The 27,664-nt window shown below is 38.7% G+C and overlaps 1 protein-coding gene across 2 annotated transcripts in view; it reads left to right on the top strand.

Annotated features, from left to right (window-relative positions):
• Window positions 1–11,475, top strand: part of C1H3orf20 (chromosome 1 C3orf20 homolog) — a 94,405-nt gene extending 82,930 nt beyond the window's left edge. The window contains exons 16-17 of one of the 2 annotated variants that reach the window (XM_031955763.1): window positions 8,588–8,716; window positions 9,879–11,475. In XM_031955763.1, coding sequence (XP_031811623.1) covers window positions 8,588–8,716; window positions 9,879–10,014 — 265 coding nt within the window. In that variant the 3' untranslated portion in view covers window positions 10,015–11,475. Of the gene's footprint in view, window positions 1–8,587; window positions 8,717–9,878 lie in introns of those variants that run through there. The other variant, XM_031955768.1, reaches the window with a different exon arrangement.
• Window positions 11,476–27,664: the final 16,189 nt, after the last annotated feature.

The raw sequence follows: 27,664 nt of genomic DNA, 5'->3' as shown, positions 1-27,664 counted from the left end.
TCCTGGTATAACTCACTTTGCATGAATTCATAAGTCTTTCCAAATTTTTTCTGAAACCATATTTCTTATAGCACAATAATATTCCATCACAATCATATACTACAACTTGTTCAACCATTCCCCAATTGATAGACATCCCCTTGATTTCCAATTCATTACTACCACAAAAAGAGCTACTATAAATATTTTTATATAAATAAGTCCTTTTCTCTCTCTCTCTCTCTCTCTCTCTCTCTCTCTCTCTCTCTCTCTCTCTCTCTCTCTTTTTGTTGTTGTCTTTAGGATGCAGACTTAGAAGTGGTATTTCTGGGTCAAAGGGGATGCATAGTTTTACAGCTCTTTGGGCAGAGTTCCAACTTGTTCTCCAGAATGGTTGCCCTAGTTTACAACTCCATTAAAATGCATTAGTGTCCCAATTTTTCTACGTCCCTCTATCATGTCATTTTACTTTTCAGTTATATTAGCCAATCTTATAGGTGTGAGGTGATATCTCAAAGTTGTTTTAATATCCATTTCTTCAATCAGTAGTGATTTAGAACATTTTTATGCATTTATTGGTAGTTTTGATTTCTTCTTCTGAAAACTGTGCTATTCCTTTGACCATTTATCACCTGGGGAACGGCTCTTATTTTTATAAATTTGACTCAGTTCCCTATATATTTGAGAAATGATAGCAATAACTTTCAGTGATTGTATGGTATAGCATTTGCAACTCAATAAACCATGGGAAGCTCCACTCTGGTGGTAGAATTTCAGGTGTAGGATAGGACAGGAAGGTTGTAGGGTCTCGTTGCTATGTCCATGTTGCATTACATAGCACTACCTATGCAAAAGATCAGCCCTGACGTGAAGGAGAAAGCTGGCAGGAATGTAAGGCAGGCATAATAATTCAGTGCCAGCAACTGGCAGTGCTGCCCAGAAGCAGGTAATTAAGTTAGTATTGAGAAATGTTGTACTGTAATAGAAAAAACTCCCCGTACACCACTAATAAGGAATCAGGATTTGTTTGTCATAGAAATGAGAATTGAACTGCTCCCTGGAGGTTCCTGGTTCTACCTCTGCCTGGGAGCAGCCAGAATGAGAATGAAAGCTAGGGTACACCTGCTCCTAAAACCTGAAAAGGAAATAAAGCCCAAGAAAATGAATTCCATTCAGTTCAATAAGCATTTATTAGGGGACAGAGTGGAAAAACTGCTAGATCTTAAGTCAAAGGACCTGGAGTTGAATGTAACCATGTGACTCTGGGCAAGAAAACTTTCTCATTTTCTCATCTATAAAATGGGGGAAGGGGACTGCACTAGATGTCTAAAATTTCTTTAAGCTCAAAATCTTTGCTCTCTATAATGTTACAGAAGGGGCAGGGCATGATCCCAGATTCCAGGGATTCAGACACAAATACAAAACAGTCCCTGCCCTTGAGGAGCTTACACTCTTCTGGGAGATTTGTGTACATCTAATATATTCAAGTTAAACACACAGTAATTTTAGGAAGAAGAGGAGCAGGAGACTCCTCATGTAGAAGGCAGTATGTGGGCTGCACTTGGAAGGGGGTTCTGTATTCCAGAGGCAGAGGGAAGGAGCGAGTGCATCCCAGGAATGGGGATATCCCTCAGTAAAGGGTGCCAGAATGAACCTATCACATCTATAGAGTCTATAGCCATACCAAAGGCCCCACATCCTGCTAGATGACAGATTATTAATTAAGGGTGTAAGATCTAGTGTTTTAAAAGTATTTTGATAATTTCAGAATAACTTGTTCCAATGCATTTTGTGGATTTAAAAACATGATTTTGAGATGGGGCTCATAGGCTCAAAGGGTTCCTTGAGACAAAAATCATTGCAAAAGCCTGCCTTTGGAGCTGCTTTGCTCCAGTGCTAGCTAAGGCTTTCCTCAGGCATACTCTTTTTTATTATTCCCAAGAACTTCCCCGAGGGACAAGAGAGAGGCTTCTTAATATAGAGCAAATAATGCTAGGGGAGAAGTTGAGAGACCTGAGTTCTGATTATGGCTTCCTCATTCACTAGCTATGTAACCTTGAATTTATTTTTTATAAATTACAATTTTTTTATCCATTAAAAAAAAAAAAACCTGGAACTAATTTTTCTCATCTTGACAATGTGATGGCTCAACTAAATTTGATACAGAGGGAAGAACGCTCCTTGGATCCTTGAGATCTCATTCTAATTCTGCTTGTTCTAGATCTTGGACAAGTGCCCATCTCAACTGAACACCATTTCCCCCATCTTCAGAATAAGGACTGCTTTTTTTGTTGTTGTTCAGTTGTATTATTCATGTCCAACTCTTTGTGACCCCATTTGGAGTTTTCTTAGCAAAAATACCGAATGGTTTGCCATTTTCTTTTCCAGGTCATTTTAACAGAGAAGGAACTGAGGCAAATAAGGTAGAGTGACTTGCACAGTGTCACCTAGCTAGGAAGTGTTGGAGGCCAAGATGAGTCTCCTTGATTGAGCCCGGTGTTCTGTGCACCAGGGCACCACTGAGCTGCCCTAGAAATTGTTGCAAGAATTGCATAAGACAATGAATGTAGAAGTATTTTGGACAAGGTGATTTTTTAGGACAATTTCAGTTTAAAAATCTATGGCTGAGGTTATCCGATTTTTTTTCAGATTTTCAGGCAATGCTTTATTCAACATGAAATAAATCCTAGTTTACTATGAATAAACACATAAGAAATGAAAGAAAGTGATTAATTTTCCATAAAGAAAAGTTGCTTCCTTAAGAAGAGCTTCTTCTACCCAGTGGGAGTCCATGTATGGACCCTGGATGGGAACTTATGGTCTGGGGAGAAGAGCTAGAAGATTTAGCCAGTCAGACAGCCTAGTGGATAGGGCACTGGCTTTGGAATCAAGATGATCTGAATTCCTGACTCAAACACTTGCTCAACTGGGTGACTCTGGGTAAGTCACTTGATCTGCTCTCTTGTTTCTACAAACAGGGGCACAGCTGCCTCTCAGAGTTGTTGTGAGGATTAAGTGAGATAATACAGGGAGAGCATCACAAAGTGTTTCCTCGACGTTAGCTGGTTTTTATTAGATTCATGGGGACCTGGACTGGACACTGCAGTGGGTCCCTACAAGGGTCCTTCCAATGCTCACTAGGTCCAATCCACTCCAAGAGGGTGATGTAACTATGTCCACTTGTTCCTGGATCCCTTTTGTACCCCAAACACTAAGCAGCCGGTCATTTAATACTTAAGGTGTTGCTACTGTGTACCCAGCTCTGTGCCAGGCACTGGGGAGGCTACAAAAATGACCCAAGCGTGGCCCTTGCCTTCGAGGAGATCGAAGAGATAACTCCAGATAGCCCGTCACCATCCCTCCTGCCTCATTGTGGCTCCCAGGGGTCTAGAGGGGTTGATCTGTGTTGGAGCAGGGCAGAAAGGAGACCAATACCAATACAGTAATGTACTTGGAACAACTAAGGAGGTGTGAAGTGGTACAATGGAAGAAGAACTGAGTTTGGAGTCTAGGGATCTGAGTTCAAAGTATGGCTTTGCCATTTATTAGCTAAGGGCCCTCCCAGCACTATTCTGTAAAGTGAACAAGGCATCCTGGGATTTTTTTCCCAAAAAGCTAAACTTTCTCTATCAAAATAGTAGTGAACCTTATAGTGGGTCAGAATTGGGGGAAGGGGAGGAAAGGAGAAGGGAAGGGGATGTACCCTGGGGATGCTCAGCATTACTGCCCCAGGCTTAGCCCATCTTTGCTCCATCCACTGCATCCCTTCAAACCATAGAAATTTCTGTCAGTTGGCTGTTTCTCCTGTTACCTTTAGGTGGTGATGGACCACAGCTGGCCTGGAGCTTAAGGCCACTTCCTGAATTTCTGCTGATCTGCATAATCAGCCGACATAAATTATCTGGGGAACCGGCAGCCCTCCCCCACCTTCCTCTCCCCCCCTCCCCCAGCTGCATTAATGCCCTGTCGTCTGTCACTGTCCAGGCCTGTTGGCCATGAATGATTGAGTGTAGTGACACAGTTCAGACTGGGAACTTGGCTAATGGTAAGAATGTTTTGGAATTAAAGCCAGTCTAGGAGGACAGGAAAAAACAAAAGGACTTCCAGGAAGCCGGCCCGTGCAGCAATGTCCAAGCTGGAAGGGGACCTTTAGGGATCACCCAGTTTAACTTTTTGCAATTGTAGATTTAGGACTGGAAGCTACCTTAGAGTCACAGGAGTGAAGTGGTTTGTCCAAGGTCACACAGTTAGTAGGTGACAGAGTTAGAATTCAAACCCAAGGTCCTTAGTTGGCTCTAAATCCAGCCCTTTGTCCATTGTCTCATCTTCATTTCACAGAGGAAGAAACTTGGGCCCAGAGAGGTCAGTGATTCACATGTAGTCGCCCAGGACTGTGTGTGGCTTTCCTGAAATCCTGAGAGCGAGGAGGAAGGGGATTGAAATGTCTCTTCCTCCCCAAATGCCTCCTGCTGATCTGCCTCAGTGGATGAAAGGTCCACCTTTAGAGTCACCCGTTCTGGACTCAAGCCTCTGCCGAAAGTCCTTTGCCTCAAATGTGGATCTAAATCCAAGATTGAAAGAACAGAGATTTGTATAAATTGGAATCCCTGCAACTGCCACTCATGCAGCAGGCCTGGGTGGGGAGGGGAGGATCTTGTGGGGACAGTGGGCTCAGAATCATGAAGGCCTAAGTTCAAAACCAGCCTCAGAAAATCACTTGACTGTTACCTCAGTTTCTTCAACTGTAAAATGAGGATAATAAGAGTCCATCCATCTCATGCAACCCACAGCATGCTTCATACCCCTTACCAGTAATGCTTGATAAGCCCCAACACTTAACAGACCCACATGCTAATAGAATGGAAGTTCCTTGAGGGCAGCATGCCGCCCAGAGCCTGGCAGAGTAAACTGGCACTTAACAAATGGTAGAGCGGCCCTGACCACTGGGGAGTTTGCAGCCCCTTCCCAGCCTCCCAGGCCCAGAAATCCCACGACATTACCCATAAGAGGTTATAGCTATACAAGGAGTATTTCATACCACCTGGGTGAGCCAGGAAATGCCAGCATCATTGTCCCTATTTTAGAGGCGGGGAAATTGGGCAGAGGAGGGAAGTTATTTCCCAAACTCACACAACATTCAAATCTAGATCAGATTTTAGGCCCAATGCTCCCCCCACTACTTCTACTCCATGATGCCTGAAGCATCATTCCAGTTATAGCCATTCTCACTCAAAAGAATCTGTCACCTGGAGGTTCTATTCTTTTCGACCCAATGGTCCACCAAACCACAATCAATGCCTCCATCTTGCGAATCCTCCTCCCTTCCCCCTTCCCTAAACTGAAAGGATATTCCCACAGTTAAATTCTGACTTCTGATACAGAGGAGACCAAAGCTGAGCCTTGAGTTCCACCATCTTCTCCAGCTCCACTGTTAACTGACTCTCCCCAGACTAGTAATGGTAAAACTAATATCTCTGTATATTCCACTCTATATTTACTTTCACAGAGCATGGAGTTAGAAGGGACCTTAGAAATTATGTAACATAACTTCCCTTCACTTATCCATCCCTTTATATCCATTTTGTAGACGAGAAGAAAGATTTAAGAAGCTAACTTGTTGAACTGGTAGGGGACATAGGAGTTGTTTTATCATAAACTCATAGATCCAGAGCAGAAAAGGTATTTGGAAACCCCTTCATACACACAACTCAACAAAAGAGAGGGTTGGACTATATTATACATTATATATATAATATATATATATATATTCCAATATAGTCCAACTATATTATACATATATATAATATAATGTCTATATAGTCCAACCCTCTCTTTTTTTTTACAGCTGATTACAACAGAAATAAAAAGTACACTAAGCAAGATTAGAACCAGGTCAGCTGACACAATCAGCTGTCTTCCTACAACATCACTCTATATCAGGTGGAACACATTTACTTGCGTTGGTGTTCTCAGGACTCTGCTTTTGAGAGCATCCCACCCCTCTTGAGATACCTTTCTCCATCAAACAAGATGATCTCTCCTTTTTAGACTTTTTGAAGTTCCTCTCTTAAAGTACGGGGATGCGTTCATCTCTTTCCATGATTCTCTTTCACATCTGTCATAAAGTCTTCACAGAATAGCTGCCTCCTCCCAAGACTTCAGCCCTTTTTGTCTCCATCATTCTTCTCCCACTCAGAATAGCAGCCTTTATTTCCTTTTGCCCTTTCTAAAGGCTGAAATACTCAATGAAGGAAATCAAGAATTTTTCAATAACTACTTTTTCACAGTTTGAATGCACTGGTGGAAGCTCACACTCGGCCTCTATGCTAGCTTTTAAAAAAAATCTGCTTCTGGAACTCATCATCCATGTTTTCTTTCCGACCAGACATTTAAAGTACTGATTTAGTGCCTACTGTGTACCCTAAGTAAACAAAGACAAAAACGATGTTTAAAAGTTGCCTTTTCAACGTTCGGGGGGGAGGGAGGTGGAAGAAAACATATATAATTTATAGAAAATTAGATAAAAATATAAACAAGGTAGCTAGAAAATAATCTTAAGAGGAAGGAACTTCTAATAACTAGAGAATCAAGAAAGATGTCCAGCATTTTGCACAGTGCCTAGTGCATAGTAGATGCTTAAAAATGTTTATTGATTGACCAACTATGAGGTCTAGTCAACAAACATTTATTAAGCCAGACACAGTGCTTACTGCTGGGATGCAAAACCAGTTCTCATCTTCAAGGAACTTGTAAGAAGCTAATGAGTTGAGCCATGCACGGAAAAGCAAGAAAGCTGGTTTAGTTGGAATATGAATCACCTAAAGCAATGAGCCTGTGAAAGTAAGATATAGCCCAATTGGAAAGATCTTTTTAAAAAAAAAAAAAAAGGAAGAATATATTTTTTTGCAATTACATGTAAAGACAAATTTTAATATTCCTTTTTTGTACAATTTTGAGTTCCATATTTCCTCCCTCTGTACCTAAGATGGTAAATAATTTGATATAGATTATATATTTGCAGTCATGTAAAATTTGCAGTCATGTAAAGAACAGGTTGCAAAAGGGAAAAAAAACATAAAAAAAATAAAGTGAAAATAGTATGTTTCACTAGATCTGCATTCAGACTCCATAGTTCTCTTTCTGGATGGATGGCATTTTCCATCATAAGTCTTTAGGAATTTTTTTTTTTTTTTGCTGAGAAGAGCCAAGTATATCATAGTTGATCATTGGAAAGGTCTTCAGTTTGTATTTAATGCATTCTCACTTCTCATCTGGAATATTGTGCTAGCATTTTAATGGGTCTCCATGTTCAACTCTCTCCCCACTTCAATGCACCTTCCATTCAAAAATCAGAGTAGTTTTCCTGAAGCACAAGTCAGATCATGTCATCCCCTCACCCCCAATGACAAGAAATACACACAACTCAGTAAATTCCAATGGTTTCCCTATTAACCCCAGGAGGAAATGTAAGTTCCTTTATCATTTAAAAAATTTTCACAACCCTGATCTATTCATACCTTTCCATTCTTCCTACAATTTATTTCCCTCCACACATTCTATAATCCAACAATGTTGGTCTACTTGCACTTCCTCCAATCATATTCTGTGTCCCATCTCCATGCCTGGAATGCTCTCATTCTTCATATCCATCTCTTAGTTTCCCTGGAATTTAGTTCCCTGGAATTAAGGGAAATTTAGTTTCCCTTAATTTCTTAGTTTCACCCATCTCTTAGAATTCTCTTCAAGAATTGGCTTAAACCCCACTTCCAGCAGGATGCTATTCCCAGAGGCCCCAGCTAGTAGTGCCTGCTTTTCTGGAATTACCTTCCCTCTATTCTTTATATACCCTGCATGAATCTAGTTATTTATACTTTACCCCATCACCCATTAGAATGTAAGCTCCTTGTGGGCAAAGGTTTCTTTGACCTTCACTGTATTTCTAGTGCTAAAGACTATGCTTGGCACAAAGTCAGCACTTTATAATTGCTTGTGTTATTTCTTTGTTGACTCGATTCTAGAGAGAAGAATGGATCACTGGAGTTTCTTGTTGAAATGGTCAAACCTGCACTTGAGGAAAGTCAGTTTTGAGCCTGAGTGAAGGATGGATGGGAGAGGAGAGAGAATGGAGGCAGGAAGAAGTAGAAGGTTGTTACCTTACTCTAGAAGAGATGTGATGAGATGGTGGCTGTGCAAGTGGAGAAAATGGATGTTAGGTATATCATGGAGGAAAAGAAACAAGATTTGGCTATTTCTTGGTTCTAAAAGGTGAGAAAGAGCAAAGAGTCAAGGATCATTCTTGTTGAATCAAAGCTAGGATGCTGAGTGCATAGAATAGTAGTAGTTTCAAAGGAGAAATTAAGAAGGGGGAAAATTGGGAAGGAAAATATTATGAATTCTGTGTTGGCCATGTTGAGTTGAAAATACCTAAACAACATCCAATTGCAGATGTCTAGTTGGCAATGTAGAACTGGATTTCAGGAAGGTGCTTTGTTTCCAACTCCCCAGCTGGTAATGCCTTCCTAATAGATGGTCCCTTTCCTACTCCTTCCAGATCCCTACCCAGAACATATCACTAATAACATATGACCTGGTGTGTGTTTTTTTTCAGCACCCTTACACCCTTTCCCCAGAACCTTGATATCTATAATGATCAAGAAGAAGATGATGATGAACAAGAAGAAACAAAAGCAAGTTCTCCAACTAATGAGGAGAAGTCAGAAAAGCAATCACATAACAGGTAGGCAACTTAAGTCCAGGCTGGGGGGGGGGGGGAACTTAGAACTAAGGTTTATATAGGAAGAAATACTGAGCATGATACCAGTTCTGCCACTAATTTATGACCTTTGGCAAGCCACTTCTCTTCTGTGTATCAAGGTCTCTTTTTCCATAACAGAAAAGAATTTGAGCAATCTTTCAGATCCCACATTCAACTATCCCAAACTTCCCTGTCCAACCCTTGTTCCAAACTGGAGGTCAGCAAGGATAGGAAGCTAAGGCTACAGTTCTGCAGGGGATGAAATGGTGATGAAACAATCAGAAAGAGCAAGACTACATTCATGAGATCTGTGATCCCAGAATTACAGTTTAAGAGCTGAGGGAGATTCTAAATATCATCTGGGCCAATCCCCTAATTTTATGTTTACCCAAAGCTAAATATTATACTGAACTTGGAATCCTTCATGTCATTTGGTCAAGAAATGGTGTGGCTAGACTCTAAGAACTCTCTGAGGCCATTGGGTACTAAGAATAAAGCCATTCTAGCTGTTTGACTATTTCTTATCAAGCAGAGGATGATTTGGATAGGGATGTGGATGGAGTAGAATAGAGACCATCTATTAAATAATTACTGAAATACAGAATCAGAGATTTGAATATTGAGCTGAGATTTCTTGGTTTATCCACATTTTTCAGAAGAAAAAACTGATTCTCAGAGAGGTACTAACATGTATAAGATCGTGCAAATAATTCATGGCAATGCTGAGACTCAAATCCAGGTCTCATTCATTCATTCAATAAATTATGAGCACCTGCTGTATGAAAGGCTAGGTATAGAGCCCTAGTTCTCTACTGTTAACTTCAAGAAGATAACTCAGTTGCCATCTACTTTCCCTCCAATTCCTGTTTCAATTCCCTTGCCTGTAAATCACAGAGTTTAACTTCTAACAGTTCTTCCAGATTTAAGTCTCTGACATGTAAGGGATTGCACTAGATGGTCTCTTTGGTTCCATCCAGATCCAAGTTGATATGGGCTTAAACTATTTGGCCTCTGAAATGGGGATAGGTGGGTATCAAGTGGGGAATGGGTCCCCTGGCCAAGTGTTCTCCTTGAGTAGCTCTTCCATGGGGTAGCTATGGTTCTGTTCATTATCCCCTACTTTATCTGGATTTTGGTTCCTTAGGAAAAAAAGTACACCATCTCTGACGAAACTTAAACCTAAGCTGCTAGAGGCCCTTTTTGATTCGACACCATCGGACTTAAAGATACATAAGAAGTCTTTACCATCTCGAAAGAAAGCAAGCAAGATAAAGAAATGATGCCATCTTTCTCAGGAAATTGTATTCCCCTAAGGATACCAGTGCCAGCTGGTCAAAGGGCATGGAGTCCACATATACATATATGAGCAGCTTTTATTATTAATTTTTGCTTCTCCTTTCCCTTCACCTTCTTTCTCAAGGGTTTGTTTGGGACAGTTGTGAGTAATCCACTTGAGCTTGTGGGAGCTCAAAGTGAGGTCCCAGGAAAGATCTGGCCAAGCTGGTCTCCCTCTCAGTGAGGGCATTTCTTAGAAGTCCTGCTGACTAAAAGCCCAGAGATGAGGTGCTCCCAAGGTGCCCCTCAAGAGCTAGCTGTCCTGTGGATGACTGATTGCTTTGAAGGCAGAAATGACTCATTCTCAGGCTGGAAATATATAGACATTATTATTATTTAATTAATCATTTTACATAGGTTTAGGCTAATAACCAATAAATTCTTAAATCCCTTAAGGATCATTAATAGGTCTAAGGAATGATCAAGGAGGAAAAATAAAAGTGAAAGGAAGAGGGAGGATAAGGAAGGAAAGGGAGAGAAGGACAAATGGGGAAGGGAGGAAGAAAGGCAAAAGAGAGGCGAGGAATGAGAAAGCAGGGGGAAGAATGGAGCAAGGCAGGAAAAGGGTAAAGTAGAGAGGGAAAAAAGATAAATGAGAAGAGAAAGGAGTAAGAAGAAAGAACAGAGGAAGAGTCAAGGGGAAATGAAAAGAGGGGAAAACAGGAAGAAGAGATGGAAGAGGGAGGGATTAATGGATAAAGGAAAGAGAGGCAAGAAAAGGTGAGTAGCAGGGAGAGAGAATTATATCACTTACTGGAAAAGTCCCTCATTGACTTATAATAGAACAGATCTCCATTATCATCCTTTAATGTGATTTTTTAAAAATCCTTAACTGAGGCTTAGATAAGCATCTCTAATCACAGTAAGCATATAAAACTGCTGGGAGCAAATGGACAACCTCTGGGTGTGAATTGTAGACTGTTTAGATTAACAGCCAAAGAGAACTAACTCAGTTCCACTATGATCTGGAGATCGGAATTTACCATATCATTTGTATTTGGTTACAAAGGGAGTGTCACCAGTATTTGATCAGGCTTCATAATAAGGATTACTACTTTTAAATTATAGTTTTTAAAATTTATAAAAACTTATATAAATTTCTAAATTATAATTTCCTTTAAATGATTTCAAAAGGTTTTTTTTTAATATTAAGCATACATTTTATTACTCTTAAGAATCCATGTTTTTTCGATAGGAATCCATCTTTATTTTCTTGATAAGCATCAATGGGAAAATGTATTTAATGTATTTTTTTTTTTAAAAAAAGCTTTTCAGGCTGCATTTTTGGATTATCTTTATTTGGTGTGGTAAGTTACAGATAATTGGATTTCATTTTGGTTTCATTAACATATGATAAACAAGCAAATAACCAACCTGATGCATAATAAATTTTGTTTCACCCTTCATTTTTATTCTGTGTATGTCTTTGCTTTCTAGGCATGCTATTTGTAAGCAGTTGAGGTTGCTTATTTATCCAATGAAAGTTTTGATTTTTTATTCAGTCTGTCACTTTCTTTTGTTTTATTAGCTTGTTTAATCCATTGGCATTTATAGTTAAAGTTAAGTTTATATTTTCTCTGCTAATCTATTTTTTATAATAAGGATTTTTGTTCCTCTTCCTATTTAAATATAGTACATTGTATTTTCAGTTATTATTGCTTAGTCTACTTTTAAAATTCATATTATTTCTCTTTCTCTCACATTCAAGCCTCAAGGTCCTCACAATTCTTGCCTACTTTTCCATGGTTCTGAAGTTTTATTTAACTTATTGCTTTTTTTGTTCTTCATTTTATTTAGTTATTTAATTCTTTCTTTTTTTCCCCTCCCAATTAAGTAAAGCCAAATCTCCCTTTTTTTCCCCTTCAAATTCTTTTATTAGGTTTAAATTTTTTTTTACTATGCCTTTTTCTTAAAAATATATATATATTTCACTATCTTCATTAATTCTGTTTCCTTTCTGCTTATTCTAAATTTTTATTCTTAAATTCATGATCCCTTTGTTAATTTATTCCTCCTTTAGTTTCTGTATTCCCCATAGAATTTCTAAAATACCAGTTTTGATTTTTTTTTCCTAAACAATTTTTATACTGTCATATGAACCTTGCATCGTTTCCTCTTTTTTTCTGTTGTGACAAACTCTTAGAGGTATCAATTCCTGTAGGAGATAGAGAAAATAGAAGTATAGAGGACTCCAGGATAGAAATTGTCTTATATGCCTAGTTATACAGTTCATTACTACCTCTTACTTTCTCTATTATCACTTTCCCTCCCCATTTACCATGAAATCTTCTCTCTGGGTCCATGTATGTCATATTTCTGCATGTTAATTTCCCCCATGAGCTCAGGCGACCATTCATGGAGGCAAAATACTCAGAGGAAGTGTCCTCTCTAGTCAATAAATCCCTGCATACTGTATCCAAACATAAAGTATCCATCTTTCTCACCCTACTTATAAAAGTATTTTTCAGTAGGATTCCTTTGACACCTTAATAAAGATGTCTCCCTTTCTTCCTCTCTCCCCATTTCAATTACTTCCTTCATCCCCTACTTCATTCTCCTAGAGGCTCTCTTCTTCCAGAGACTACATTTTTCTCTTCATTATTTAGTATTGACTTGACTACATGCCTTTTCAGTCTTCAGTTAAGTCCTACAGAAACATCTATCCACCTGTAAGGTGGATTTTGTGAGGTTTGGTCCATGGTGTTTCAGGCTTATTTCTCCATCACTTCTAGAAAGAAAACTCATAATGGTTCTTTTATTGTAATGTTCTTATGAATTCCTTTTAACCTCATAGGAACTTTTCTCTTTAAAATAAGTTTTACTATTTTATTGTTTCCAATTACATGTAAAAAACAATTTGAATCTTTGTTTTTTCATCATTTTGAGTTTAAAACTCAATTCACTTCCTCCCAACCACCCTCTGTTCCCTACTCATTGAGAAGGCAATTTGATAAGGATTATACATGAACAGACATGCAAAACATTTTCATATTAATCATGTTGTAAAAGAAAACACAAAAAACCAAGAAAAACAAATTTTAAAAAACAGTATTTTTTTTTATCTGCATTCAGATTCTGTCAGTTCTTTCTCTAGGAGTAGATGGCATTTTTCATCACAGTATCCTTCAGAATGCCTTGGATCTTTGTACTGCTGAAGAGAGTCAAGTCGTTCGCAGTTGGTCATTGTACAATATCGCTGTTACTGTGTACAATGTTCTCCTGATTATGTTCACTTCACTCAGCATCAGTTAAGTCTTCCCAGGTTTGTTTCTGAAGCCATCATCCCAGTCATTTCTTATAAACTAATAATATTTCATGGCAATCATCTAACACATCTTCTTCAGCCATTCCATAGTTGATGGACACACCTCAATTTCCAATTCTTTACCACCACAAAAAGAACTGATATATAGATATTTTTGTATATATAGGTCCTTTGATCTTTTGGGGATGTAGATTTAGTAGTGGTGTTGCTGTATCAAAAGGTAGGCACAGTTTTATAGCTCCTTGGACATAGCTTCAAATTGCTCTCCAGAATGGTTGGATCAGTTCACAACTCCACCAACAGTGGTTGAGGGTCCCAGTTTCCCCAATACCTTTTCCAACATCTGTCATTTTCCTTTTCTGTCATATAAGTCAACTTGATAGGTATGATATTGTAGGTAACCCAAGAAGTCCTCTCACAGTTGTGCTGACCTCATTGCTGTGTGCCTGGGAAGTCTGGACAGTAGCCAGCCCCACACCAGGAAGCTCAATCATTTCCATTTGAATTGTTTTAGGAAGATCCTAAGAACACCTGGCAAGGTGATACCAGACCTTGAGATCCTTTCTCAGTTAAACTGCCACGTATTCAAATTCTACTGCAGAAAGTGCAACTCTTAGCGGGCTGGACATGTTCACATTTGTCTAAAAGCCTGTTTTATGGAGCACTCACATAAGGCAAGCTTGTGGAAGTAAGAAATGATACAAGAACACTCCCGAGCTCTCAACAGTTTTATGCTCAATGAGACATGGCCGACATCAGCACAAGACTTCCCAGAATGACATGCCCTCATCAAGGAAGGGACTATACTCTATGAGCAAAGCGGAATTGCAATAGTTCAAAAGAAATAGGAGATGTGCAAAGTTAGAGACATCTCCACTTCAAACAGCCCAAACTGTGGTAGAGCCTCAGACTGGTCTAATTAGTCACCGTCAGACATGCTCTGTACCTGGACCCCAACCTCAAGAATGAAAGACAACAGCCTAACTCCGTTACCCTGAGTCTAGAACATCATCTGAGATAATCCCCCACCTGAGGCTCTGCTCCTTCCAAAATGCCAGACTACCTCCAAACACCAAAAGCTCCTAGCCTCTACTAATCATTGTTCAGCTTCTCTGCAGAGCCAGTATAATTGACAGAGGAGCCGGATCGAAATATTTTTATTTAAAGGCGAACAGTTGACCTTCATCTTGTGTTAGACCAATGCTATCTTTCCCCCCTTAAAATTGGGCAAATGGATATGTGGACCACAGAGATGAGACAGATCTCATATGAGGCAGAAGAAAGTGCCTTATAGTTTTCTTTTTTCTCTCTCCCCTAAATATCTTTAGGATGGTCTTTGTTGGTCACTATTCATTTTGCTCTCTTCCATCATTCACCATGCACAGGTTCATCTTTGCTTTGTTCTCCCAGCTCCTGTCTATGTTGTTCCCCATAATATGGCCTTTCTAGCATTTGCATGTATCACATTTTAGCTCTGCCTTCCCCCAAAAAATGTGCTTTGGAGTATTACACATGTCTTAGCAGATAAGGATTAACCAAAATGCCCTCTGGAGAAGATTAACTAGTGTGGACAGGAGAATTAACTATCAGGAAAGTAGCATTTTCCTGCTTGGCTCATCTTCATTCTTTCCCACAGTCTCTTTTTGGTTCTCGAGTTCTCTCTGCACATCATGGTATGATTTCCCCAATAGGAAGTAACCAGAGAGATCCTCTTAGAACTTTTTTCTCCAATCCCCTCCATCTTTTCAACCACAGCACAAGATAGATACAATAAGGAAGATGAGTCACACATCATTCCAGATTTCATTTATGGACAAAACTGTAAAGTCAACCATGTTTGTCTTTTCTGCTGGACTTTTTTCCTGTAGCTCCTCCCTACATTCCCACCCTTTGTAATATCTATGAATCTTCCATGCTTACTAATAGTGCCTTGTTCTCCACTGACTTCCAAATTTCTTACTAAAATTTTGGGTTATAGTTGTGTTCTTAAAAGTGCCTTTGGAAACCTTCGATGTCTTCAAGTCCCAAAGCTATGAATCTCAAATAGTTGAATTTCAAGCACTACAATAAAAAGATGGGGTGGTCTATTGTGAGTCATGGAACTTGCCCAACATCCCTCACCTCCGACCATATGTATAGAAATCTATTCTTTTTCCGAGTAAGGACAGACTTACTGACAGAAGAGTCAAGGGCATTTGTGAGTACTTTAAGAAAACAGGGGTGCTGAACACTGTCAAAAGTCGAGGAGAGCAGGGAATGAGGGGATGCTTTGAGCTGAGAAGTGAATTTAAGAACTGGACAACCAAGACCCAAGACATCCAAGGGTAGTAGAAAATCCTACCAAAAATGAAGTCTTAAAACACAACTTTTATTTCCTACCCTAGCTTCTCTAAAAGGACCTTCTTACCTCACTTGCTAGTCAGAGTTTCCCATTTTCAAATAGGGTCTCTCTTTTCACTAAAAGATTACTAAAAAAAATCAATTTTGCTTCACATCTAGGCAGCTTTTACATTATAGCTGGCTATTCACATGATTTCACAGATGCCAGAGGAAGCTCTTCTATACCTCCAAAATATTTCACCAAGGTACCACCGTGCCTGAAATTTCCACATTAGAACCTTACTCTGTATTAAGCAATGCCTTTTCCTTGATATCCACTCCCTTAGAGGGTTATACATTTGCTATCCCTCCTTAGAGAATACATTCACAGCTCTAAAACCTACATGTGACAGGTAGGTAGGTAAATTATGGTGATAGAAATATGATTGGATAAATATTTGGGATGGACATGGGGGAGAGAGAGACATTTGGATGGATAAGACATAGGATCAGACAGATTTAGAGACAACTAACATATGTAAATAGAAGGACAGAAATAGAAATTGACAGATAGATAAAGATATAGGTATATGTGGGGAAGACAATGAGTACATAGTGCCAGTATTTGCGCTAAATGGTGAGAATTGCTAAAAGCAAGCCAGCCATTCCTGTTCTTGACATGTAAAAAGGAGCTAAAGGAGAAGAGAGTGGGACGTATGCTGCAAGATCACCAGGAAATGGTGTGGTAGCCTAGGCCCTCACAAGGTAAAGTAAAAACTCATGTCTGGACCAGGGGAGCCCATAATACAATCCAAGATGCTAGTGGGAGGGGGAAGAAAATGAGTGTGGTGGCCTGAAAACAAAGCATGGTGAAGCTGGGGATGGATCTGGAAGCTTGATGAGTAGATATTTATCTGAATCTCTTCTTGACAAGAGAGATCCACATAAGATGAAAATACTGATCTGTAGGGAAATAAAAAAGGACATTAAGTGAGAGTGGGGGACTAGAGATAAACTGCCTCCTTTAGAACTAGCCGTCCTTGGGGCCAAGCCTGAAATGATCCCTCAGTGCCCAGCAGTACTTTTCCCACAAGCTTGTAGATTCTGGCACCGTTTGTGGGCAAAACCTCAGGTTGTTCCTGTCCAGGTTCAGTTCGGCAAAGATTTACTGAGTTCTACTATGCAGGACACTGTATCTGGTATAGATGTGAAGATGTGAAGATAATATAAAATTTGTCTAACAAAATAAATTCCACAAACTTCTTAAACACATTATATACAAAGAATGGTTCTTGGAGAAATACAAAGACGAATCAAATTTCTGCCTTCAAGGAAGTTTATGATCTAGTAGAGGACACGGGGGTAAGATAAACTATGGATAGAAGTATAATAACAGGTAGAATGTAATCAGTGCCATTGGAGAGATACAAATACAATCTTGTGGTGACCAGAAGAGGGAGAATTCCCTCATGTTTTGGGATGGCTGGAGCAAAGCCTGAGTTTTGACAATTCAGTGGTGTGGGCAAAGAGCAGAGGGGACTGTGGACACAACCAAAGGCTCTGAATTTGACGTGAACTGAAGCTCTAACCCTGGGAAGGTCCTTAGAAGCCAATGTTGCCAACTTTATAGAGGAAGGACCCGAGGCTCAGAGCTAGTCAAGATAGCTCAAGATCACTGATGTTACTGCACCCTGGGCCTCTAACTCTCCAAATCCAATAGTGTAATCACTCTACCCAGTTGGGTATCTCACTTCCACTGGGCCTCCTTGTTCTACCATTATGGTATGACCTGACTTCATTAACCCTATGAGACCTTCAGATGGCACAGAAACCATGAGTCATAAGAGCATGTCTCAGTCCCTTTCCCAGGGTGGTTGAGACAAGTTTCTTGGTGAGGGACAAGTGAAGTTCAGTAGAACTGGATTCAACACTAGAGTTTCCTCGTATAGACCAGAATGAACAATATAGTCTATAGAATCTAGATTACAGAACAGAACATCTTTACTTGCAAGGGAACTTAGAGGTCAACTTGCCCAACCCACTCTACATAGGTAGAAACATGCCCATGGCTTTCCAAAGGCATAGAGCCAGTTAAAGATAGAGTGAGGGATACAGCTGAGGTATCCTGACTCAAATAATAAGTCAAACCGTCCCTGCACATGGGATTTGTGATAATGCCATGGCTACTAGAAGTTAAGGAGATCCAGAAGCAGCCACACATCTGGATGCCAGCTGAGAGAGCACTTGCAACCCCCAGCATGACATTCTGCCAAGGGTTGTATGCCTGAATACTGAGACATTAGACCCAAATGCTAGCAGATGCTCAGAAAGCATCACCTTGAAAATCACAGGTTAATCCTCTTTACTGAGTACGTGCTCGCCAGAGCTGTAGAATAATAGGCTTGGATGATCGATGCCTTTTCCCAGTCATTCATCTAAATGAAGAGTCTGAGTGAATGATGAAAGACTGGCTGTGTATTTAACTTTGTTTATATAGTTTCCCCTCCCAAAAAAACCCCAATGCTAGTTTTCCTCAATGCCATGAAGCTGCCCAAAGGAAAAAGATTTAGCAAAGTAGGCATAGGAGGAAGGGGAAGAGGGCTATGTACAAGATATGGCCTCATCCAGATCTGTAGAATAAAAGTATAAGACTGAGAAAATTAGGAAAAATTGAGGGAATTCCAAAGGTGACTTAATAGCCTCTCTATGACCTCAGGACTACTGGGAATTCTAGGGACATCTATCATAGATGCCAGCCAGTCAATAAACATTTATTAAACATCTATTATCTTGCAGGATCTATATTAAGAGCTAGAAATACCAAAAGAGGGAAAAGACAGACTGTTCCCTCAAGGAGCTCACACCTAATGTGGGAAACAAGGAGCAAATAAATCTGTACAAATGAGCAATACAATTAAAAAAGGGAAATAATATGGAATTAACAGATTAGGAAAGACTTCCTATAGAAGGTGGGATTTTAAGTGGGATTTGAAGGAAGTCAGAGAAACCGGGAGGTAGAGATGAGGAAGAAGAATGTTTTAAGCAAGGGAGATAGCCAAAGAAAATGATCAGAGTTGAGAGCTGGAGTATCTTGGTGGTGATAGAGCTAGGAGGCCATGTCACCAGGTCAAAGAGTACATGATATATTTAACATGTATTGGTCAACCTGCCATATGGGGGAGGAGGTGGGGAGAATGAGGGGAAAAGTTGGAACAAAAGGTTTTGCAATCGTCAATGCTGAAAAATTACCCATGCATATAACTTGTAAATAAAAAGCTATAATAAAAAAATTTTTAATTAAAATAAAAAAAAGAGTACATATGAAGGGAAAGATGTAAAAAGATAGAAGAGGGTGGAAGGGACCAGGTTATGAAGGTTTGGAGCACCAAACAGAGGGCTTTGCATTTTACTTGGAGACAGAGGGAGCCACTGGGGTCTATTGGGCAGGTAAATGGCACAGTAAATAAAACACCAGGCTTGGAATCAGGAAGCCCTGAATTCGAATCCAGCCTCAGACACTTCTTAGCTATATGACTCCCGACAAGTCACTTAACCCTGTTTACCTCAGTCTCCTCATCTGTAAAATGATCTGGAGCAGGAAATGGCAAAACAGTTCACTATCTCTGCCAAGAAAACTCCACATAGGATCATGAAGCATCAGACACAATTGAAAAATGAGTGTATTGAGTAAGAATAGCAGTGACATTGTTGGAACTATGTTCTAGGAAAAATAACTTTGGTGGCTAAATAGAGGATGGATTGTAGTGAACAGAAACTTGAGGCAGCAGCCCCACCAATAGATATTAAACTAATCCAGGTGTGAGGGGATGAGGGCCTGCGCCAGGAAGTGGGCAATGTCAGAGGAAAGAATTGGGCGTATTTGAGAGATGTAGCAAAAGTGATATCTATCACAACATTTAGCAACAAATTGGGTATGGAGGGGAAAGAGTGAGAGAGCATGAGCATTTCAATAATGTCACTTAGGTTGTAAACCTGAGGGACTGGAAGGATGGTGATGTTCTCAATAGTAATAGGAAAGTTAGGAAAGGGGGGGGGGAATGAGTTGTGGAATCAATTACGGAGTGATATCATCCCTTGTCATTAGTCCACTCCCTATGAACCAACAGAATAAGAGGCGATGACTTTGATCTTTTGGCCAATGCTGCTTTCTACAACTTTTATCCACAACGGTAACCCCAGAATCAGAAAATACCTCAGAGACTATCTAGTCCATTTCATACCTGAAAAAGAATCCCTTCTGCCACCTGTCCACACAACCACTCAATAATCATCCAATTATTCCTTGACATTTCTAAAGAGGGAGGGAACCTATTACTCCCCAACCGCCCACTCTAGTTTGGGGTAACTTGAACTATTAGAAAGTCTTTCACTACATTTAACTGAAATCTGTTTTCTCTGTGACTTCTGCCTACTCATTCTAGACCTGCCTTTTAGGGTCCAACTCCCCTTCCACATCAGAGTCCTTCTTGTATTTGGAGACATATCCTACTCAATTAATTCAGCATTTCCTCATCCCATTTGGCCTCCTGCAAACTCTCCAATTTGTCAACATCCATTTTCAGATGTGGTAACCAGAACAGAACCAAATACTCTAAAACAGCCTGACCTGGCTAGAGTGTGTTGGTATGGTCACCTTCTATCTTGTGAATGATAGGTGTCTCTCAATACTCAGACTAAACTCACATGAACATCTCCATCTTCTTCACACTGGTGTCTGACCCTGAGCTGGCAGTCCATTAAAACCCTCAGATCTTTTTCAGATGGAGGACTTTTTAGCCATAGTGTTACCATTTCTTACTTGTGGAGCTGATATTTTTTAACTCACACTTAATCCTCACATTGTCCCCATTCAATTTCATCTCCTTCGCTTTAGCTCCAGTGTCAAGCATATCAAGATTTTTTTTTTTACTCCCTAGATCTATCATCCAGAATATTAGCTATCCCTCCCAGCTTGGCATCATCTGTAAATTTAATAAAAATGCTATCTATGCCTTTATCTGAGTCATTTAAAAATGTTAAATCACTAAGTCAATAACTTACACTGGTCCCTAGGCCACTTCTTTAGAGACAATTTAATATAACATGGAGGTAAAGAAGGAAACAAGCATTTATAAGACCTTACTTTGTGCCAGTCACTATGCTAAGTGCTTTACAAATAGTATCTCATTTGATCCTCATAACAACCCTGGAGATAAATGCTATGCTGTCCCCAGCTTATAGCTGAGAAAACTAAGGCAAATAGAGATTAAATGGCTTCCTCAAGTCATACAGCTTGCTAAGTGTGGTCAAGTTTGGTACCAAATCCAGCATTCTTATTCACTGCATTACCTAGATGCCTAAAGAGAAATCATTAATGGTTCAGTGAAGCAGCAGTCAATAGAGACTGGATTTAGAGTAAAAAAAAGACTTATTGCTGACTCTTGAAGTGATTAGTTTTCTCTCTGCCTCAGTTTCCTTACCTTAAAATAGGGATGATAATAACAACTACTTTCTAAGGTTATTTCAAGGATCAATTGTTACTACTGAACCAGATAGCTCTGGAGGGGAAAGTGAGGCAAGTGACTTTGCACAGTCCATCCACACTTAAATCCAATTCGCTTGTATGTCATGACATCTACATGATGTCATGGGCCTCTTCAAGAAGGAAGAACAAGGGGGCAGGTAGGTGGCACAGTGGATAGAGCACCAGCCCTGAAGTCAGGAGTACCTGAATTCAAATTTGACCTCAGACACTTAACACTTCCTAGCTATGTGACCCTAGGCAAGTCACTTAACCCCAATTGTCTCAGGGGAAAAAAATTAATGAAGAATAAACCAATAGGTATCAAATGAAATATTACCTATAAAATACTTAGCAGTGCCTGGCACATAGTAGGTATGTAATAAGTACTTCGTTTCATAAGAAATGATCAGCACAATGATTCCAGAGAGGCTTGAAGAGACTTGCATGAACTGATGCTAAATGAAGTGAGTAGAACCAAGAGAACATTGCCCCCAGCAACAACAAGATTATGAGATAATCAGCTGGGAGGGAAGTGGCTCTTTTCAACAAAATGATTCAGGCCAATTCCAATGGACCTGTGATGGAGAGAGGCTTCTGCATCCAGAGAGAGAACTATGGAGAATGAATGTGGATCACAACACAGTATTTTCATCCTTTTTATTGTTCTTTGCTTGCTTGGTTTTTTCTTTCTCATTCCCCCACCCCCTTTTGATCTGGTTTTTCTTGTGCAGCATGATAATTGCGAAAATATATATAGAAGAACTGCACATGTTTAACCTATATTGGATTACTTGATGTCTAGGGGAAGAGGGCGAAGTGGGGGAGGGAGAAAAATTTGGAACACAAGGTTTTGCAAGGGTGGATGTTGAAAATTACCTTTGCATTTACTTTGAAAATGAAAAGCTATTCACTATACCAATGAGACTCCCAAAAAACTATTTTAATGACGTAGAAAAAATAACAACAAAGTTCATATGGAAAAACAGAAGGTCAAGAATTTCAAGGGAATTAATGAAAAAAAAATCAAATGAAGGTGGCTTAGCTGTACCAGATCTAAAATTATATTATAGAGCAGCAGTTACCAAAACCATTTGGTATTGGCTAAGGAATAGATTAGTTGATCAGTGGAATAGATTAGGTCAATAACTATAGCAATCTAGTGTTTGACAAACCCAGAGACCCCAGCTTTTGGGATAAGAACTTACTGTTTGACAAAAATTGCTGGGAAAATTGGAAACTAGTATGGCAGAAATTAGGCATTGACCCACACTTAACACCGTACACCAAGATAAGGTCAAAATGGGTTCATGACCTAAACATAAAGAATGAGATTATAAATAAATTAGAGGAACATAGGATAGTTTACTTCTCAGATCTGTGGAAAAGGAAGGAATTTATGACCAAAGAAGAACTCGAGATCATTACTGATCACAAAATAGAAAATTTTAATTATATCAAACTGAAAAGTTTTTGTACAAACAAAACTAATGCAGACAAGATTAGAAGGGAAGCAATAAACTGGGAAAATATTTTTACAGTCAAAAGTTCTGATAAAGGACTCATTTCCAAAATATATAGAGAATTGACCCCCAATTTATAAGAAATCAAGCCATTCTCCAATTGATAAATGGTCAAAGGATATGAACAGACAACTCTCAGATGAAGAAATTGAAACTATTTCTAGCCGTATGAAAAGATGTTCCAAGTCATTATTAATCAGAGAAATGCAAATTAAGACAATTCTGAGATACCACTACACACCTGTCAGATTGACTAGAATGACAGGGAAAGATAGTGTATAGAATGTTGGAGGGGATGTGGGAAAACAGGGACACTGATACATTGTTGGTGGAATTGTGAATACATCCGACCATTCTGGAGAGCGATTTGGAACTATGCTCAGAAAGTTATCACACTGTGCATACTCTTTGATCCAGCAGTGTCTCTACTGGGCTTATACCCCAAAGAGATCATAAAGAAAGGAAAGGGACCTGCATGTGCACGAATGTTTGTGGCAGCCCTCTTTGTAGTGGCTAGAAATTGGAAACTGAGTGGATGCCCATCAACTGGAGAATGGCTGAATAAATTGTGATATATAAATGTTACAGAATATTATTGTTCAGTAAGAAATGACCAACAGGATGATTTCAGAAAGGCCTGGAGAGACTTACACAAACTGATGCTGAGTCAAACAAGCAGGGCCAGGAGATCATTATACACTTCAACAAAAATACTACATGATGATCAATTCTGATGGACCTGGCCATCTTCAGCAATGGGATGAACCAAATCAGTTCCAATGGAGCAGTAATGAATAGAACTAGCTACACCCAGCAAAAGAACTCTGGGAGATGACTAAGAACCATTACATTGAATTTGCAATCTCTATATTCTTGCCCACCTGCATTTTGAATTTCATTCACAGTCTAATTGTACAATATTTCAGAGTCCAATTCTTACAGCAAAATAATGGTTTGGTCATGTATACTTATTGTGTATCTAATTTATACTTTAATATACTTAACATCTACTGGTCATCCTGCCATCTAGGGGAGGAGGTAGGGGGAAGGGGGAAAAATTGGAACAAGAGGTTTGGCAATTGTCAATGCTGTAAAATTACCCATATGTAGAACTTGTAAATAAAAAGCTATTATTAAAAGAAGAAGAAGAAGAAAATAAAAAGCTATTAATACAATCAATTAATTTTAAAATAAATAATGTTTGTTTCCTTCTCCCTTTCCTTCATTGCTATTCAATCAATTCTCAGTCTACCCAAATGAACTGTGCTGCTGTGTATTTCACAACTTTCCATCTTATTCTCAAGAATTACACACTAGATTTCACTAAATTTTGGCAAAAGTCTAGAGAAATTCTATATCTATAGAATGTATTGGGTTTCTAACTGGACAGGTCACATGTATACAAAATGAAGCTCACACTATCCCAAAGTAGGGAGTTGAGATTCAAGGAAGACAGGGTAGGAGGCAGTTATTGGCCTTTCATGGAGGTGCAGAGGTAGGAGCCTTTCTCTTCTCTCTAGAGAGGGGTCAGAAGCATGGCCATCCAAGAGACCCTGAACTGACTATGGTCACAAAACTTAAACAGAGTCTGGACTGAGACAAAGAAAATGAGGGATGAAGAAATTCAGTGACTCCGATGGCTTAGGGAATCCAAGGGTCACTCTGTTCCTCCTCTTCATGACAGTGTCAGTTCAATTTAACTTTGGGCTTGACCAAGGAGTATAAAGTGAGGAAGAAAAGAGGAGACTTCAAAAGGGAGGTTTTGGGGCAGATGGCCCAACTTTAGTAAATCAGAAAAGAAAATGAAAATCTGGCATGACCTGTTCAAGATGAAAGCATGCTGGATCTCTGGGATCTTTGCTTCCTTTTTTGGATTCAATTCAATTCAATTCATTGAGCCTTTATTCCATCCTATTCTGTCCCAGAAATGGAAGGCCAGTTTGCTAGCTTACCTTATTCTTACTCTTATTCTTCTTAAATCAGGATACCTGTCCTTTTTCTTATAGCACATCCTATTTTCCAAGATCTTACAATATCATTAACATCAATTCAGTAATCATATTCATCACTTTGGCCAGTATCTCAAAATAAAGATCAGAGAGTGCTATGACTTGAGCTTACCAAGGCAGTCACTTGTAAAATTCCCATTTTACACATCAGTAAACAGGTAAACAAAGCTTAAGTGATTGTTTGAGGTCACACAGCTAGGCTGGAGTTGAACTCAGAACTTCTTAAGACCAGGCACAATGTTTTATCCCATGTGCCACCTCTCTGCCTAGCAATCCCGGAGGCAGTGGTAACATCCTGCCTAATTCTTCCCCCCTCACTATAGCTGAAAACCCTTTTTGTTCTTTACAATTACAAATATCAGTTCATTTTGAACTTTTGCACTCCTGAGATTATTTTGATTTACCACAATAATTTTGTAATTCTCTATTTCCTTCTTTTGATATTTACTTTTTTAGATGGCTTTTAAAAATCCAAATTTTTAAATCAGTTTCCCTGGCATTCACATGAGTGATCTACACAATTCCTACTTTTCCTCCTCATCAGTAAAATGAAAGGTCTTTGAGGGTAGGATATTTGTGTTTGTTTTCTCTTTATATCCCAAGCAGCTGGCACTGTGCTTTATACATAACAGGTGATCTATAAATTTATATAGAATGAATTTATCACAATTATTTCTGGTTTTGTTTTTAGAAACTGAGTAACTCACATTCTTTCTGGGATGACTTCTCATATAGAATTTTAGTCCATGGGAAATTACTTATCCTTTCTCTGAATGCTTTACATCTATTGTCCCCAAATCATGAATTCTATAATGGAATGATTATTCCCTTCCAAAATTGCCATTATTTTACTTCAGCAGCTAGATTAAAGTTTTCTTCTTTGCTACTTCTAGCAAAAAATAAAATGATCATTAAGTCAGTTCAGGAAATTATAAGAAGCTCTACTTTTCAGAGGAGGGAAGAAGGAGAAAGAAAGGAAAAGAAAGGGAAGAAAAGGGAAGGGAAGGAACAGGAAGTAAAAGGAAGGTAGGGAAGGGGAGGAAGGAGAGAGGAAGGAAAAAGAGATGAGGAGAGGGAACTTAATTCCCCATCACAATTATATCCATGCAAGGCTTCTGATTTGTTTTTAGAGGGCCTTATCTATTTCCTCTTTTTGTCTTACTGGGTTATAGCATGCTTTTAAGTGTTAATACAAATAAACTGTGTCACTTTGTATTGTATTTATTGATCAGATTTATTAAAAACAATATTTTTATTTGAAATTCTTCAAGAAGCTGTAGGAATAATCTTTTATCTTTCTTTGTAGTCTCTGTACTTAGTACAATGTCTACTATATAGCAGGCATTTAATAAATTCTTATTAACTGATTGTTTAAAGGATGAATGCCCCAATAGAGATTAATTTCTATCAACCAAGTATCCCAGTTTGACACAAAATATCTAGGTCTAATATAATCTTGTGAATATCACCATACAAAGTTTTAAAAGAATCTAAAAACATCTTCATACATAACATTTTATGTTAAAGTTACAACTTAGGAACATAGTGTTTAGCAAAAGAAAAGAAAAAAATAAACCTAACTTTTATGACGTTAAATCACAACTCTCCCTATCATAGTTTCAAGGACTGTTCAGATAATTCAAAGATAAAACAAATCACAAAGATTCAAACAATAATAATTGTATTAAAATAAACTAAATTCTATCTCATTGTGAGTATAAAAAATATCAGTATCTTCTGATACCCTATGGGATCCACTGTATTTTGCACATAGGCGATGTTGTTTTGATAACCAACTAGGAGTTTATAAATTTGAGTCCTAGTAAATTCTACTTAAAACTTATTCATTATTTAATTTTAACCTCTCTATAGATTTGAGACCCTAATATTTTTTCCACATATGAAACTATCATTTTCTATCCTCTATTAATAGGTCTTCACTCACATACACTCTATCATATTCCCTGCCTCCTCTGATTGCTGTATTTTCTCCTTTGAATATAGCTTCTTAATATATAATTCTATTTACTCCTTCCTCCCTCTTTTATATATTCTTATCCATTTCTATAATGCATACTTTTTTCGGAGTTTCTCAATAATGCTTTGCAGCTTACTTAGTGTCAATAATAATTATGTCAAAATTTCTTCCTCATGGTAAGAACTTTAGTTTACTGTCATTCCCCACTATTTGCCATTTTACTTTATACCTTCGCTAGAAACATTTGGCGTATTGTTCATGACTTTGTTTTTTGGATTTTGTTTCTTAAGTATTATTAGCTCTCTCTGACCAATTAGAATCTTTATTCAACTTCCTCCGGGGCAGCTACTCTCACAGAATTTAGCTTGGGAAATCAAAGTGGCCAGTTTTCATCTTTCCTTCCCTTTTTAGAATTAAGTTCTTCTAATTAACAAATAGCCAGATTCCTTGACAAGCATTTTTTTCGCTAGACCTAGTTAGTTACACTCTATCATTAGCAAAGAGTTTATCATTCCTATTTTTAAGCCAATGACCCAGAAATCTAAATTGCACTCTCAAACACCATCTTTTTTTGTGATGCTGGAGACATTTATTAAAAACACTACCAAAATTTTGACAAACATTCCAAAAATGAGATCTGTGAACATAATACTTCCCTTTTCAATTGGCAGCACTTTGAAAGGACAATACAGTAAAACAACCCAATTTAAGTCAATGTCAAACACTATCTTAACTAACTGCTCATGTCCCAAATCTTTCTCTCTCTTTTGAAGCCCTTTCCTTTTACTGGTAAGACATGAACCATGTCCTTATTATATTCTATTTTTTCCCATGATATAAGAATATTTTTAGCAATGTTGTCTTAATTTTGGAAGCATCACATGTCCCAGTTTGAATGATGGGAAGGAAGTGGTTTTTATCAGGTCTGACAATTATCTGGAAACTGACTTTTTATCCTATAGAGTGTACATAACTCGGGA

The sequence above is a fragment of the Sarcophilus harrisii genome, chromosome 1 (genome assembly GCF_902635505.1).
Source record: "Sarcophilus harrisii chromosome 1, mSarHar1.11, whole genome shotgun sequence".
Lineage (NCBI taxonomy): Eukaryota > Metazoa > Chordata > Mammalia > Dasyuromorphia > Dasyuridae > Sarcophilus > Sarcophilus harrisii.
The sequence above is the reverse complement of the archived record's forward strand: the minus strand, read 5'-3'. Positions and strand labels throughout refer to the sequence as shown.